The 12,986-nt window shown below is 43.3% G+C and overlaps 1 protein-coding gene across 3 annotated transcripts in view; it reads left to right on the top strand.

The window, feature by feature from the left end:
* The window catches only part of LOC122726811 (multidrug and toxin extrusion protein 1-like), a 43,502-nt gene that overhangs the window by 22,140 nt on the left and 8,376 nt on the right, over positions 1–12,986 (top strand). For all 3 annotated transcript variants that reach the window (XM_043964795.1, XM_043964794.1, XM_043964796.1), the window contains exons 7-14: positions 877–974; positions 1,495–1,592; positions 3,534–3,647; positions 3,745–3,812; positions 7,495–7,603; positions 7,786–7,861; positions 10,300–10,369; positions 11,502–11,634. In XM_043964795.1, coding sequence (XP_043820730.1) covers positions 877–974; positions 1,495–1,592; positions 3,534–3,647; positions 3,745–3,812; positions 7,495–7,603; positions 7,786–7,861; positions 10,300–10,369; positions 11,502–11,634 — 766 coding nt within the window. The remainder of the gene's footprint in view (positions 1–876; positions 975–1,494; positions 1,593–3,533; positions 3,648–3,744; positions 3,813–7,494; positions 7,604–7,785; positions 7,862–10,299; positions 10,370–11,501; positions 11,635–12,986) is intronic.

Genomic DNA, 12,986 nt, shown 5'->3' with positions numbered 1-12,986 from the left:
GGATTTGAATCCCACCATAAAAGAAGAATGAGCTATGATAATAATAAATGACTGATTTTTAAAGCCCCATACATAGATCTGGTTCTGCCTGTAGTCTTGAGAGGTCTATCAACCCCATTTTATAGATGCAGAAAAGAATGTTGAGGAGAAATTAAAAGAACAGTGGGAATATGGGATAAAATTCTTGATGTCGGAGAACCCACAGGGAAGGAGGAATTGCAGTCCCCACCAGTGGGAGGAGAAATAGCCACATGGTCTCACGATCACAGATCCCTGTGATTAGGGGCTAGAAACCTTAGAGCTGGAGAAGGCTACTGTCCTCAGTATTATAGAGGAGAAAACTGAGGCTCAGAGAGACCATGTCACACGATCTGCCTAAAGTGCACCATAGGTTAGAATAGGATCCAGATCTCTTGCCTTCCAAGTCCTAAGTCCTGGTTCTTTCTAATGCACCAATATAAGAGTTGGGGGCTTTTAAAAAAATGTATTTTTATTTTCTGATTCAAATTCTCTCCCTCCCTTTACTCCCTTCAAGAGTTGGGAGCTTTCCTATTGGATATGTCTGTTGTAGAGGACCAGGGTTCCAATCTAGTTCTTCCACTTACTACCTGTGTGGCTCTAGGCATGTCATCTCATTTTTCTCCGTTCCTCAGTTTCCCCATCTGTAAAATGCCAGGGTTGGACTTGATGACCTCTCAGGTCCTTTCCAGCTCTAGATATGCACCTCTAAAGTCTTCTGAATAGGTAAGGATCAGGTAAGATGATTGGAACTTTCTCATTCTTTTAAATTTTGAAAAAAGGAACTGTACTACTGACACGTGTTTGGCACAGAGACGGTGCTTCTTCAAAGACTGAGTGGTTTTCTCCCTGTTTCAGGGAATAATCCTTCCCCAGATCGTCACGGGAGTGGCCGCCAACATCCTCAACGCCCTCATTAACTACCTGCTTCTTCATCAGCTGAGCCTGGGTGTGATGTGAGTCTAGTTCAGTCTTTGAGCAGGGAAAAAGAAAGAGGCTTACACTGCCCCGGGCCCCTGAACCACAAGGCTTTGAAGTTGGTAACATGTGCCCACCTGTTTATACCTGCTTGTGCCATGCGAGGAAACATTTCAAGGGGTAGAAGGTTATTCCTGCCTCCCCAGGAGAATTAACCTGTAGAAAATAGCCCGTGGGGAGAGTATACAGCATGGCATAGCAGAAAGGGTAAAGGGTTTAGAATCAGGTGACTTGGATTCAAATTCTGGCTCTGCCACTGATTAGCTGTGTGACCTTAGGCTAGTCATTTCTCTTTGCTGGGCTTTCATTTCCTTCTGAGGGAGGCTGGGCTACATGATCCAACTCCGAGAATTCTGTGATTCTGAACTCTAAGGTTCTGTGATCCCAGTTAGTGATCAGTCATCCCACCAGCAAATTGAAGCTCCCTAGTTCACTTTAGGGCTTGGCAGTGCAGATGGGCAGATATCCCACCACCTCTGGCTTGTTTTTTCCTACCAGGGGATCTGCGCTGGCGAATACCATTTCCCAATTCACCCTGACCATACTCCTCTTTCTGTACATCGTCTGGAGAAAGCTGTATCTTGATACCTGGGAAGGTAAAGTGTGCCATGGTCTACCCAACACCGTACACTCCTTGGAAGAGCTTAACACAGTGCCTGCACACAGTAGTCGCTTAACAAATGTTTATTGTCTGACTGACTGACTGCCTGACTACATGATTCCACAAGGAATTTCTTGACCAAATTGGGTTTAGACCAGCATCTTATACCATATACCATAATAAGCTCAAAAGGATCCCCTGACCCAAATACTAAAAGTCATATCATAACATAGAGAACCAGATCCAGCACCTTTCACAGCTATGGTCCTAGGGGGATTCTTAAACAAACAAAGGATAGAGGTGACCCCCCCAAAAAGCTAAAATAGCTAACTTTGGTTACCTATATATGGTACTTTTCTCATGTAGACTTTTTATTTATTGAAAGGGGAAGGAAAAGTTTACCCCTAGAATCTTTTTAAATTTGATTTGATTTAATTTTAAATTTTTTTCCAATTACATGTATAGATATTTTTTGAGTTCCAAATTTTTCTCCTTTCCCTTCCCCCTCCTGAGGCCAGCGAGCAATCTGATATAGGTTATATATTACACTCATGTTAAACATATTTCTACATTAGTCATGTTGTAAGAGAAGAATCAGAACAAAAGGGGAAAAAAACACAAGAAAGAATAAACAATAACAACAACAAAAGTGAAAATAATATGTTTCCATCTGCATTCAGACTCCATAGTTCTTTTTCTGAATGTGGAGAGCATTTTCCACCATAAGTCTTCTGGCATTGTCTTGGATCCTTGTATTGCTGAGAAGAGTTAAGTCTATCACAGTAAATGTTGTTGCACTTCCCTAATCAGTAGTGATTGAGAACATTTTCTCATATAGCTGTAGATAGCTTTAATTTTGTCATCTGAAAACTGCCTGTTCATATCCTTTGATCATTTCTCAATTGTACCCCTAGAATCTTAAGAATGATTTATAGCAATATAGCCCACAGGGTGGGGCACTGACTCTGCCCCAGTTCTCTCCAGGATCTCTCCAGGACAGGGACTGGTTCATTCACCCTATAAACCCTGTACTCACTCAGGAAGGTTCAGGGGGCTTCCCCAGAAGAGTAGCTATGTTGCTATAACTCATCTTCGGTATCCTAGGGGTTCCCTGGTAGGGGAGAAGACCTATGTCTAGGGACATACGTCCTTATTCAACCAGGTCCAGTTAGGCCCGTTTCAAAGTAACGGCTACTATGTTCTGTTCGCTTTTTGGTTTCGTCAGCTTCCCAACCCCATCAGCTTCAGGCTTCTAATTCTCCAGCTTCGCCATGTTTCTTTATTCAAATCAGGAATTCTTCATATATAGTGACTCTCCTCTAACTTAGGGTAGAAAAGCCCCCAAACCTACATTTCTCATCAGATATGACACAAATGGTTAATAGACAATTATCTCCAAACAGTTCTTTGACGTAGAGTTCCCCAGAAATCAATTTCAAAATCCAAAAAATAGTTATGTGTAAATTAATATCTGGGAACAAGGTACTCCAGTCATCTTTACAACCAGATAATTATTCTGCCTAAGAGGTGCTCCTTTCATTCAGGTACTCTCAGAACTGTCTGTGTTTCTAGCAAAAATGTCCTTTTTTAATCCTCTTCAATAAATAAAATTTCTACTTGAGAAAAGGGGCATTGGCTTATTCATGAAGTTGAAAATGCTTGTGCATTGGGGCGGCTAGGTGGCGCAGTGGATAGAGCACCGGCCCTGGAGTCAGGAGTACCTGAGTTCAAATCCAGCCTCAGACACTTAACACTTACTAGCCGTGTGACCCTGGGCAAGTCACTTAACCCCAATTGCCTCACTAAAAAAAAAAAAAAAAAGAAAGAAAGAAAATGCTTGTGCATGAACAAAATTATTGCAACTAGGATGAGAATAAAAGGTATTAATTGGGAAACTGTTCTTTGCATTGAAAGGAATTTCTTTATCTTCTTACAGGGTGGTCCCTTGACTGCCTGCATGATTGGGACTCCTTCCTTCACCTGGCCATCCCAAGCATGCTCATGCTCTGCATTGAGTGGTGGGCGTACGAGATCGGGAGCTTCCTCAGCGGTCAGTGCAGGGACAGGTGATGCTGGAGGAGGACACTTGGAGTGGGAAGGTCGTAGCGGCCACGTAAACTAGGGAGTAAATGGAATCTTTTCATCAGGTACCATCAGCATGGTGGAGCTGGGAGCGCAGTCTGTTGTCTATGAGCTGGCTACAATAGTGTACATGGTAAGGGGGCTGAGGATGCAGCACCATATTGGTTCAAGGCTTTCCTCCCCAGTAACTGGGACTAGAAAGGATGGATAAGATGTTTCTGTGTATCAGATAGCTGGGACTGGTGCTATGGGAGCTCCACTAGCATATTTTTCAAAGTTATATAATCATAAATTTAATATGAAAAGAAAACGTCACGCAGAAACCTTTCCATGTCTTTTTGGCATCATTTTAGAATGAAAATCATAGGACCATCGATCTAGAGCTGGAAATGAGCTCAGAGGACATCTGGTTCAGTCCTCTCATTTTACAAAGGAGGAAACTGAGACCCAGAGAGATGAAGTGACTTAGGGTCATAGATTTAGAATTGGAAGGAAATGCAAAGGTCATCTGATCCACAACCGCGGGCCCCCCCCCCCCCCGATTTTACAGACGATGAAACTGAGGAACAGGGACATGAAGCCAACATGCTCAAAGACACATGTGTAGTAAGTAGCAGAGCCAGGTTTTGAACCCAGATATATCTCTCTTGGAGCACCAGGTCTGGAGTCAGGCAGAGTCATCTTCCTGAAGTTCAAATCCGGCCTCAGATACTTACTAGCAAGGTGACCCTGTTTGCCTCAGTTTCTTCCTCTGTAAAATGAGCTGGAGAAGGAAATGGCAAATTCAAATCCGGCCTCAGACACTTGACACTTAATAGCTGTGTGACCCTGGGCAAGTCACTTAACCCTCATTGCCCTGCAAAAAAAAAAATGTAATTGGGAAATATTTAATAAAATACATTTAAAAAGATAATAGAACATCAATAATATTAATAACTGGTTTTCTAAGTCAATATGCGCCTTCAGGGATCCTTATGTAGTTTTTGGTGACCCTGTTTCTATTTGAGTTTGACCCCACTAGTGAGAGGTTAGAATGCTGGGCTGGAGACAGGAAGACCTGAGTTCAAATTCTGCCTCAGATACTTACTAGCTAGGTGCCCCTGGACAAATCACTTTACCTCAGCCTCAGTTTCTCCATTTGTAAAAAGGATACCAGTAGCATCTGTTTGGAGGATCAAATGAGGTCACATATATACAGTGCTTTGTAAATCTTAAAGCACCATAGAAATGCTATTGCTATTATCATAACTAATTATTCTCGCACTTAAGAGAACACACTTTTTTCTAGAACTTTTATGTCTGTAACTAGGCTGGTAATGATAAACCAGTAGAAAGCCAGAACTGGTTAAGCAGGTAATTTGGAATGCCAGATACAAACTCTTTCCCCCCAGGAGGCAGTGTTGTGAGTGGGGACAAAGGGCTGGACCTGGAGTCAGGAGAGATCTGGGTTTGAACTTTCCCTCTTTGCTAACACCAAAAAAAAGTGCTTCTTAATATGATAAAAGTATTTATTTGGAAAACTAAGAATAAGCATTATGCATAATGAAGTAAAATTAGCTGTTTTCCCATAAAAGAAGAGGTAAAGCAGTGTTACCTACTCCCAGCATAACTATTTAATAATATTTTTTAAAAAGCTATCCACAGAAATGAGGGGAAAAGTAAAGAGAATGATCATAGGGAAATAAGAAGTTCAAATGTCTACATTTGGTTTCTTTTTAAATTTTGATTTACAAATTCTCTCTTTCCCTCCTTGAGAAAGCAAGCAATTTGATATAGATTTTACATGTGCAGTCACGCAAAACATTTCCATATTAGCCACGTTGCAAAAAGAAAATTTGGATTAACAAAACAAGAATAATAAAGAAGGTATGCTTCAATTTGTGTTGAGATTCCATCACTTCTTTCTCTGGATAGCACTTTTCATCGTAAGTCCTTCTAAATTATTTTTAATCATTGTATTTCTGAGAAAAGCTAAGTCATTCACAGTTGATCATTGTACAATATTACTGCTACTGTGTACAATGTTCTCCTGGTTCTGCTCATTTCACTTTGCATCAGTTCATGTAAGTCTTTCCAGGTTTTTCTGAAAGCATGCTGCTCATCATAAAATAATCTTGATGACAAATCCAGTTGAACAAAAATGTATTACAAATGTCTTGAAAATAAGACAATCAATATAAGCATAAAAATTCCATTTGCAGGTTCAACAAACACAGTTTTGTGAATCAATGCCTCTAAAGAAAGTAGAATCCATTTACTTAAGAAAATTAGGGGACAGCTAGGTGGCGCAGTGGACAGAGCACTGGGCCTGCAGTCAGGAAGACCTGAGTTCAAATCTGTCCTCAGATACTTCCCAGCTGTGTGATTCTGGGCAAGTCACTTCACCCTGTTGACCTCAGTTTCTTCATCTATCAAATGGGCTAGAGAAGGAAATGGCCAACCACTCCAGTACCTTTGCCAAGAAAACCCCAAATGGGTCATGGAGAATCAGACATGACTGAAACAACCAAATAACTGAACTAAGTGGTTTTTCCTGATTTCCTTTGGCTCTTGATGTTCCCTGCCCCTGTCACTATTTTTTGTGTGACCTATAATTTCACTCCTCCCTTCCAGTGAGGAAATCCCTCTACCATAGCAGATCAGCAGATAGGCTATAATTTATAATTTTAAAACAGTTGCCCAGGCCACCTAGAAGTTAATGATTTGCCCAGGGTCACATCATTAGTATGTGACAGAGTTAACATTTTAATCCAGGTCTTCCTTATTATGAAGCCAATTCTCTACCCGTTTACTACACAGCCTCTTTTCGTATTTACCTCCTATCTATTTTGTATCTACTTGTCTTGATACATGTTGTCTCCCCCAGCCCCAATTTCATACAAACTCCTGGAAGAGGAGGAAGACTGTCTTGTCTTTGTGTGGGTATTTATGCTGTATACCATAGGTGCTTAATAAGTGCGTGTCAGATTGGATTGCTCAGTAGCCATTTTAGCAGCTCCTACTCTGATACTATTACTGTAGTTTGTGCTAGAGAAGACGACGGCTGGCCTTGATGTTAGACTTTCCAGCTTGTGCAGTGTTTTACATACTTTATCTCCTTTAACTCTCCCAGTTACCCTGTGAGGTAGATAGCGCAGGTTCTATTATATGTGAGGAAGCTGAGGACTCATGTGTGAAGTGACTAGTGCAAGGTCATACAGCCAGAAGGCAGAAGAGGTGAGATAGGAACCCAGGTCTTCTCATATTGGATAGATTGGGAGCTCGAAGGGAACAAGGAAGCTGCAGTACCTGTGGAGTTCATGCACCTTGTCCAAGGTCACACAGGTCATAGATTTAGAACCAGAAGGGACCTTAGAAGCCATCAAGGCCAGCCTCCCGAGGCCTGTTAACTGAAGATGTCTGGTGAATTGCTTGGGGTCCCAGAGGCAGTCTGTGTCCCAGGCATGGCTACAACTCAGCTTTTCCTGCCTTTCTCTTTCCTGTGCCACAATGGGAGGGGGGCACAGATCCATTGCTTCTCGTAGGATCATGGCTGTTTCCAGCTTTTGTCATCTTTGCTGGTGACCAGACACTTCACCCCAGGGACCCAGAATCCCGCTTATGCCCAAGACCTGATGTGCCAGCCTCCCATCCACCCTCTGCGTTTATTCCCTCATATTTGGGAGATTGAAGGTTCTGCCGCTGTCTGACTTTTAACTCACCAGGTGGAAACCCTGTCGGGAGTCAAAGATTCTTAAATAGCGGCTTGTGTTGCTTGTCTCTTCTTTGACTATTTCTCCTTTTTTTTGGTGGGTGGGTGGATTTCTATTTTTCAGATCCCCACAGGATTCAGCGTGGCCGCCAGCGTTCATGTTGGAAACTCGCTGGGAGCGGGAGACATCGAGCAGGCCAAGATCTCCTCGGCTGTTTCTCTGCTGACCACAGGTGCTGGCTGTTGCATGGCTATAGACTACCCCACCTCTCCCTCACACTGGCTCCCCCCTGGAATTTTGTTGCAATTATCAGGGAGAAATGCCATTGGTGAACACTTGCCCTCTCTCCCTCTCCCAAGAAGCCTTGCTGTTCTCATGCATCAGGTGGTTTATTTTGCCCCCTTTTTTCTGTAGAAATGTTTGCCGTCACCTTGTGCATCATACTTGCAAGCTGCAAAGATGTCATTGGGTACATTTTCACCAGTGACAGGTGAGTATGTGGACTCCCAACATCAGGGTTCTTAACTCGGGTCTAGGTTGAGATTTCAGGGCGGGGCGTCCATAAACTTGGCTTTTTGTTTGTTTGTTTGTTTGGGTTTTTTGTGGGGCAATAAAGGTTAAGTGATTTGCCCAGGGTCCCATAGCTAGTAAGTGTCACATGTCTGATGTCAGATTTGAACTCAGGTCCTCCTGAATCCAGGGCCGGTGCTTTATCCACTGCGCCACCTAGCTGCCCCCCATGAACTTGTTTTTTGTTTTTTTTTTTAAGATTGGCCACAAAATTTCAATATAATTGGATTCCTTGGCAATTTGATATATTTTGTGCATTTAAAAACATTATTCTGAGAAGGGGTCCATTGACTTTGCTGGGCTGATGGAAGGGCCTGTGGACACAAAAGAAGGGAAGAAACCCTACCCAAAATGAAATTTACCGATTTATTCAATCCTTTAAAAAACAATCCCTGATACCGTTTGTTTCAACATCACAGATTTCTCCCAACAAATGGACAGATTAACACCTCCCCTTCTACTTCCAAGTATATTCCCCAAATATGCCAAAGCACAACCGAGTGCTGGGTTGGGACGGCAGACTGTGTTTTTCATTGTTGTAGTTGGCGGTTCTCAGCATTTTCTTGCTGCCTTTGCTAGAGGCTGTGCGATGTGGTAGAGCTCCGGCCTGAGAATCAAGAAGACCTGGGTTTAAGTTTGGCTTCTAATGCATCTTGTCTGCGTGACCTTCAGTCAGTGCCACCCCAGCCCCCAAGCGGCCCTCCATAAGCCACAGAACATCCTCTGATCTGCATTGATAGAGATTTCTTCCCCAGAAAATCATACTTTTTATTTTTTTTAATAATAATAGCTAACATTTATTTATTTATTTATTTGTTTGTTTGTTTATTTATTTATTTATTTATTTTTGCAGGGCAATGGGGGTTAAGTGACTTGCCCAGGGTCACACAGCTAGTAAGTGTTAAGTGTCTGAGGCTGGATTTGAACTCAGGTACTCCTGAATCCAGGGCCAGTGCTTTAACCACTGCGCCATCTAGCTGCCCCGAAAATCATACTTTTAAGTCTAGTCCACTCCCACCATAACTCACCACCTCCCCTGAATCCCCCAAACACTCAGGAAAGCACCTGCTTGGGCTCTCATCCTGGGCTGGGGAATTGGTTGGTTGGTTGTGTTCATCAGATCTCTGATTTCATAATCAGAGGCATAAGGAGCTATCCCTCTCCTAGGGCTTCGAAGGATAAAGGGCTTGCCTAGAATTACACAGGCAGGAAAAGTAGGAAGTGGGATTTGAACCCAACTCTGTCAAAAAGCATTTATTAAGCACTTACTTACTACGTGCCAGGTACTATGCTAAGCACCAGAGATAGGAAGAAAGGTGGCCTGCCCTCAGGGAGCTCATATTCTAAGGAAGGAGAAATGTACACATGGAAGGGAAGGGAAGACTGGAGAAGGGTCTTTGGAGTTTCTGAGAGAGCCTTTTTGGTTGGACAATGAGGTCAGAAGCCAGAGAGGAAGTGCAGGCCCCTCTCACGGACGGCCTCCTCAAGGCCATCTCAAGATACTGGACAACTGAGCACATCAAGGGAGGGTTTGTGTTTTGTTTTGGTTTGGTTTGGTTTGGTTTGGTTTTGGTGAGGCAATTGGGGTTAAGTGACTTGTCCAGGGTCACACAGCTAGTAAGTATTAAGTGTCTGAGGCTGGATTTGAACTCAGGTCCTCCTGAATGCAGGGCCCGTGCTCTATTCACTGCACCACCTAGCTGCCCCAAGGGAGGATTTTTTGAGGATGGGGAAGACATGGTTGTAGGCAGCAGAGAAGCAGCCAGGGGACAGGGAGTGATTGAAAATTGGTGACTCAAGGGCCAGCTCTGTCACTCTGCCTCTCACTAGTGATATAATAACCCCCCCCAAAAAAAACCCTATCCCATAAGGAGTTTGTATCCTATTGGGGTACTAAAGAGATGCAACATATAAACAAGTAAGTACAAAGTTCTCTTTGTTATAAGGCGAGGCTCACTGGCTGGGACCATATTGCTGTTGCTCAGTCATATCTGACTCTTGGTAACTCCATTTGGGGTTTTTTCGGCAAGGACCCTAGAGTGGTTTGCCATTTCCTTCTCCAGCTCATTTTATAGATGAGGAAACAGAGGCAGACGGGGTGAAGTGACTTGCCCAGGGTCACACAGCTAGTGGATGTCTGAGGCCAAATTTGAACTCAAATCTTCCTGACTCCAGGCCTGGTGTTCTATCTCTTGCGCCACCTAGCTGGCCCAAAGGTGGGATCATAAAGGGACTGATTTGGGGAGGTGGTGGAGGTGGGATTTTTTTTAAAGGCATAAATAAAACTTTTCAAAGAGTACAATGTTATGGGGGTGTGCTGACTGCACCCTGAGAGGCCAGTATGTAATTTCTTAACAGAGATATCATCACTCTGGTGTCCAAGGTCATTCCCATCTATGCCTCCTCTCATCTCTTTGACGGCTTTGCAGTGAGTATGCCCCAGAATCCTCCTGGGCTTTTTTTCTGGTAGATTTCATTCTGTTTAGATCAACAACAGGTGTTCCGAATGCAGTATTGAGTCTTGGCATTGGCATGAGGTTAAACTTTGAAAGACTTAGGCTCATAGAACCATAGATCTGGGGCAGGGAAGGGACCTCAGGGGCCTCCTGGTCCAACCCCCTTGTCCTCCACTTGGGGAAACAGGCCCACACAGTTAAGTGACTTGCTTAAGGTCACATGGATAGTAAACACCGGAAGCTTGATGTAAACAGATCTTAATGAGTCTGCAGTTGGCTCTTTATCCATTATGCCACATTGCTTCTCACATACATTTATGGGAAATAATATTTTAAAGTATTTTATTTTTATTTATTTTATGCATTCATTTACTTATTCATTCATTCACCTGTCCGTTTATTTATTTGCTTATCTATTTATCTATTCATTTATTTATTTGTTTGTTTGTTTAGTACAGTATATTTACTGCCCCCTCAGTCAAATACATTCTACTCAACTGCTTGGTTGCTTCCCTGACCCTTACCCCGAGCTCTGGATTTGTAGAATTTCCAAGGTCCTTGCAAATGCTAATAAGCAATGACTCCTTCTTTTTCCCTTTTACACCTGTAATTTCATAGAAATGAGGAAATTCTTTGGACCAATGCATATTAATACCTGCTCTGTAATTCACAGTATCAGAGTATTGCCTGGGACACTGCAAGGGTAACTGATTTGCCCAGGGTCACACAGCCTGTCTGTGTCAGGTGGCAGGATATGAACTCAGGACTTCCTGACTCTGAAGCTAGTTCTCTAAGCCATGTGCTCTCCATGATTCTTATTATCTAGTTAAAAATATCACGGGCTATATATAGAAAGGCAGCATGGTATAGTGGATAAAGAGCTGGCCTCAAAGCCAGAAAGACCTGGCCCAAAGTCCCACCTCTGATACACTTTGTCTGTGTGATCCTGGGCATCCCTCTAAGACTAGAAGCTGCGATCTGCATCAGGAGAGGGAGTTTCCTCCCATGAGAGTGCCCCATGCTGATGAAATCACAGCTCCAGTCCCTATCCCAGCACATGCTAATTGAAAATAGTACTTGCTAAAATAATCTTCTCCCTGACAGTGTACCTGCGGTGGGATCTTAAGAGGATCAGGAAATCAGAAGATTGGGGCCATCTTGAATGCCATTGGCTATTATGTCATTGGTCTCCCCATTGGAATCTCATTGATGTTTGCGGCCAACCTTGGGGTGATAGGTAAGTGACTACTTCCTGTGCCTCAGAATTATCATGATTTGTGAGTAGTAAAACATCACTGAAGGGATAACAGCATCTCAGGGATAATAGTTGGGGGGAAAGTTAATTACCCATGGAAATTTGCCAAGAGAGCCAGCATTTATGCAGCACATTAAACTTTACAGAGCATTGTACAAATATCACCTCATTCTGTCCTCACAACAACCCTGCGAGGTAGGTGCGATTATTATCCATGTTTTACAGATGAAGAAACTGAGGCAGACAGAGGTTAAGTGACTTGCCCAGGGTCACCCAGGTAGTAAGAGTCTGAATCTGGATCTGAACTCAGGTCTTCCTGACTCCAGGCCTAAAAGTGCTCCATCTACTGAAACGCCCTCATAACCAAAGGTATCCAAAAGTGGAACAGGCTGCCTTGTGTAGTAGTGAGTTCCCCATTACTGCAAGTCTTCAAGCGAAGGCTGGCTGGCATTCTTACAGACAGGATTATTGTTTGAGAGGGAGCAGTGTGATAAAAAGAACAATGGATTGCGGGGGAAGGAAGGCACCCAAGTACAAATGCCATTTCTGATGCTCACTACCTCGGCAACTTTGATCAAATTACTGAACCTCCTTGGGCCGCCATGTTCTGTAAAATGAGGTTCCAGTTCTCTCATTGCTTCTTAGCAGCCCCCACACACTGTCTAACAGCCCACCTAGTGCTATAGCTAACGGTGTTGCTCTCTGCTTTGAAATGGTAAAAGACAGCTGAAGTCAATCAGTCAGTCAGTCAGTCAACAGACGATTATTAAGTGCCTGCTAAGTGCTAAGCACTAAAGATACAAAGAAAGGCAAAAGACAGTCCTCAATCTAAAGTGTAAAATAATAAAGGCAAGGTCCAGAGAGACTTTCAGAACACTTCTGGGTTTGGGTGGGAGAACTGGGCTGTTAGCATCTGGGCCAGCCAGAGCTAATAAAAAATATTGGGTGAAGCAGTACCTGGTTGGTTCCTTTTCCTAAAACAATAACCCTGAAGAACACAGACATGTGGTGGATAAGTCTGAATGTGGGCGATGGGGAAGATAAGGAGGGCGTGCATCCGTTTCACAACAAATGAGCTGAACCGGGTGTAGCTTGTGCTCATTCACTAGTCCTCCCACCCCAGAACCAGGGAAAGAACATCTGATATCTCGAGTCCACTGAAATCTGATTTGTCCCAGCCTCTCTCGTCAATGTTCTCTGATTCAATAATATTTTCATGAAAGGCTGTGAGTTATTCAAATAGTAGAACGGCCAACCCAAAGGATGATAGGATCACAAAATGTCAGGGCAGGGTGGAACTTTGGAATGGTAGACTGAAGGGACCACAATCCAAC

This window comes from Dromiciops gliroides, chromosome 4 (genome assembly GCF_019393635.1).
Source record: "Dromiciops gliroides isolate mDroGli1 chromosome 4, mDroGli1.pri, whole genome shotgun sequence".
NCBI classification, from domain to species: domain Eukaryota; kingdom Metazoa; phylum Chordata; class Mammalia; order Microbiotheria; family Microbiotheriidae; genus Dromiciops; species Dromiciops gliroides.
The sequence above is the reverse complement of the archived record's forward strand: the minus strand, read 5'-3'. Positions and strand labels throughout refer to the sequence as shown.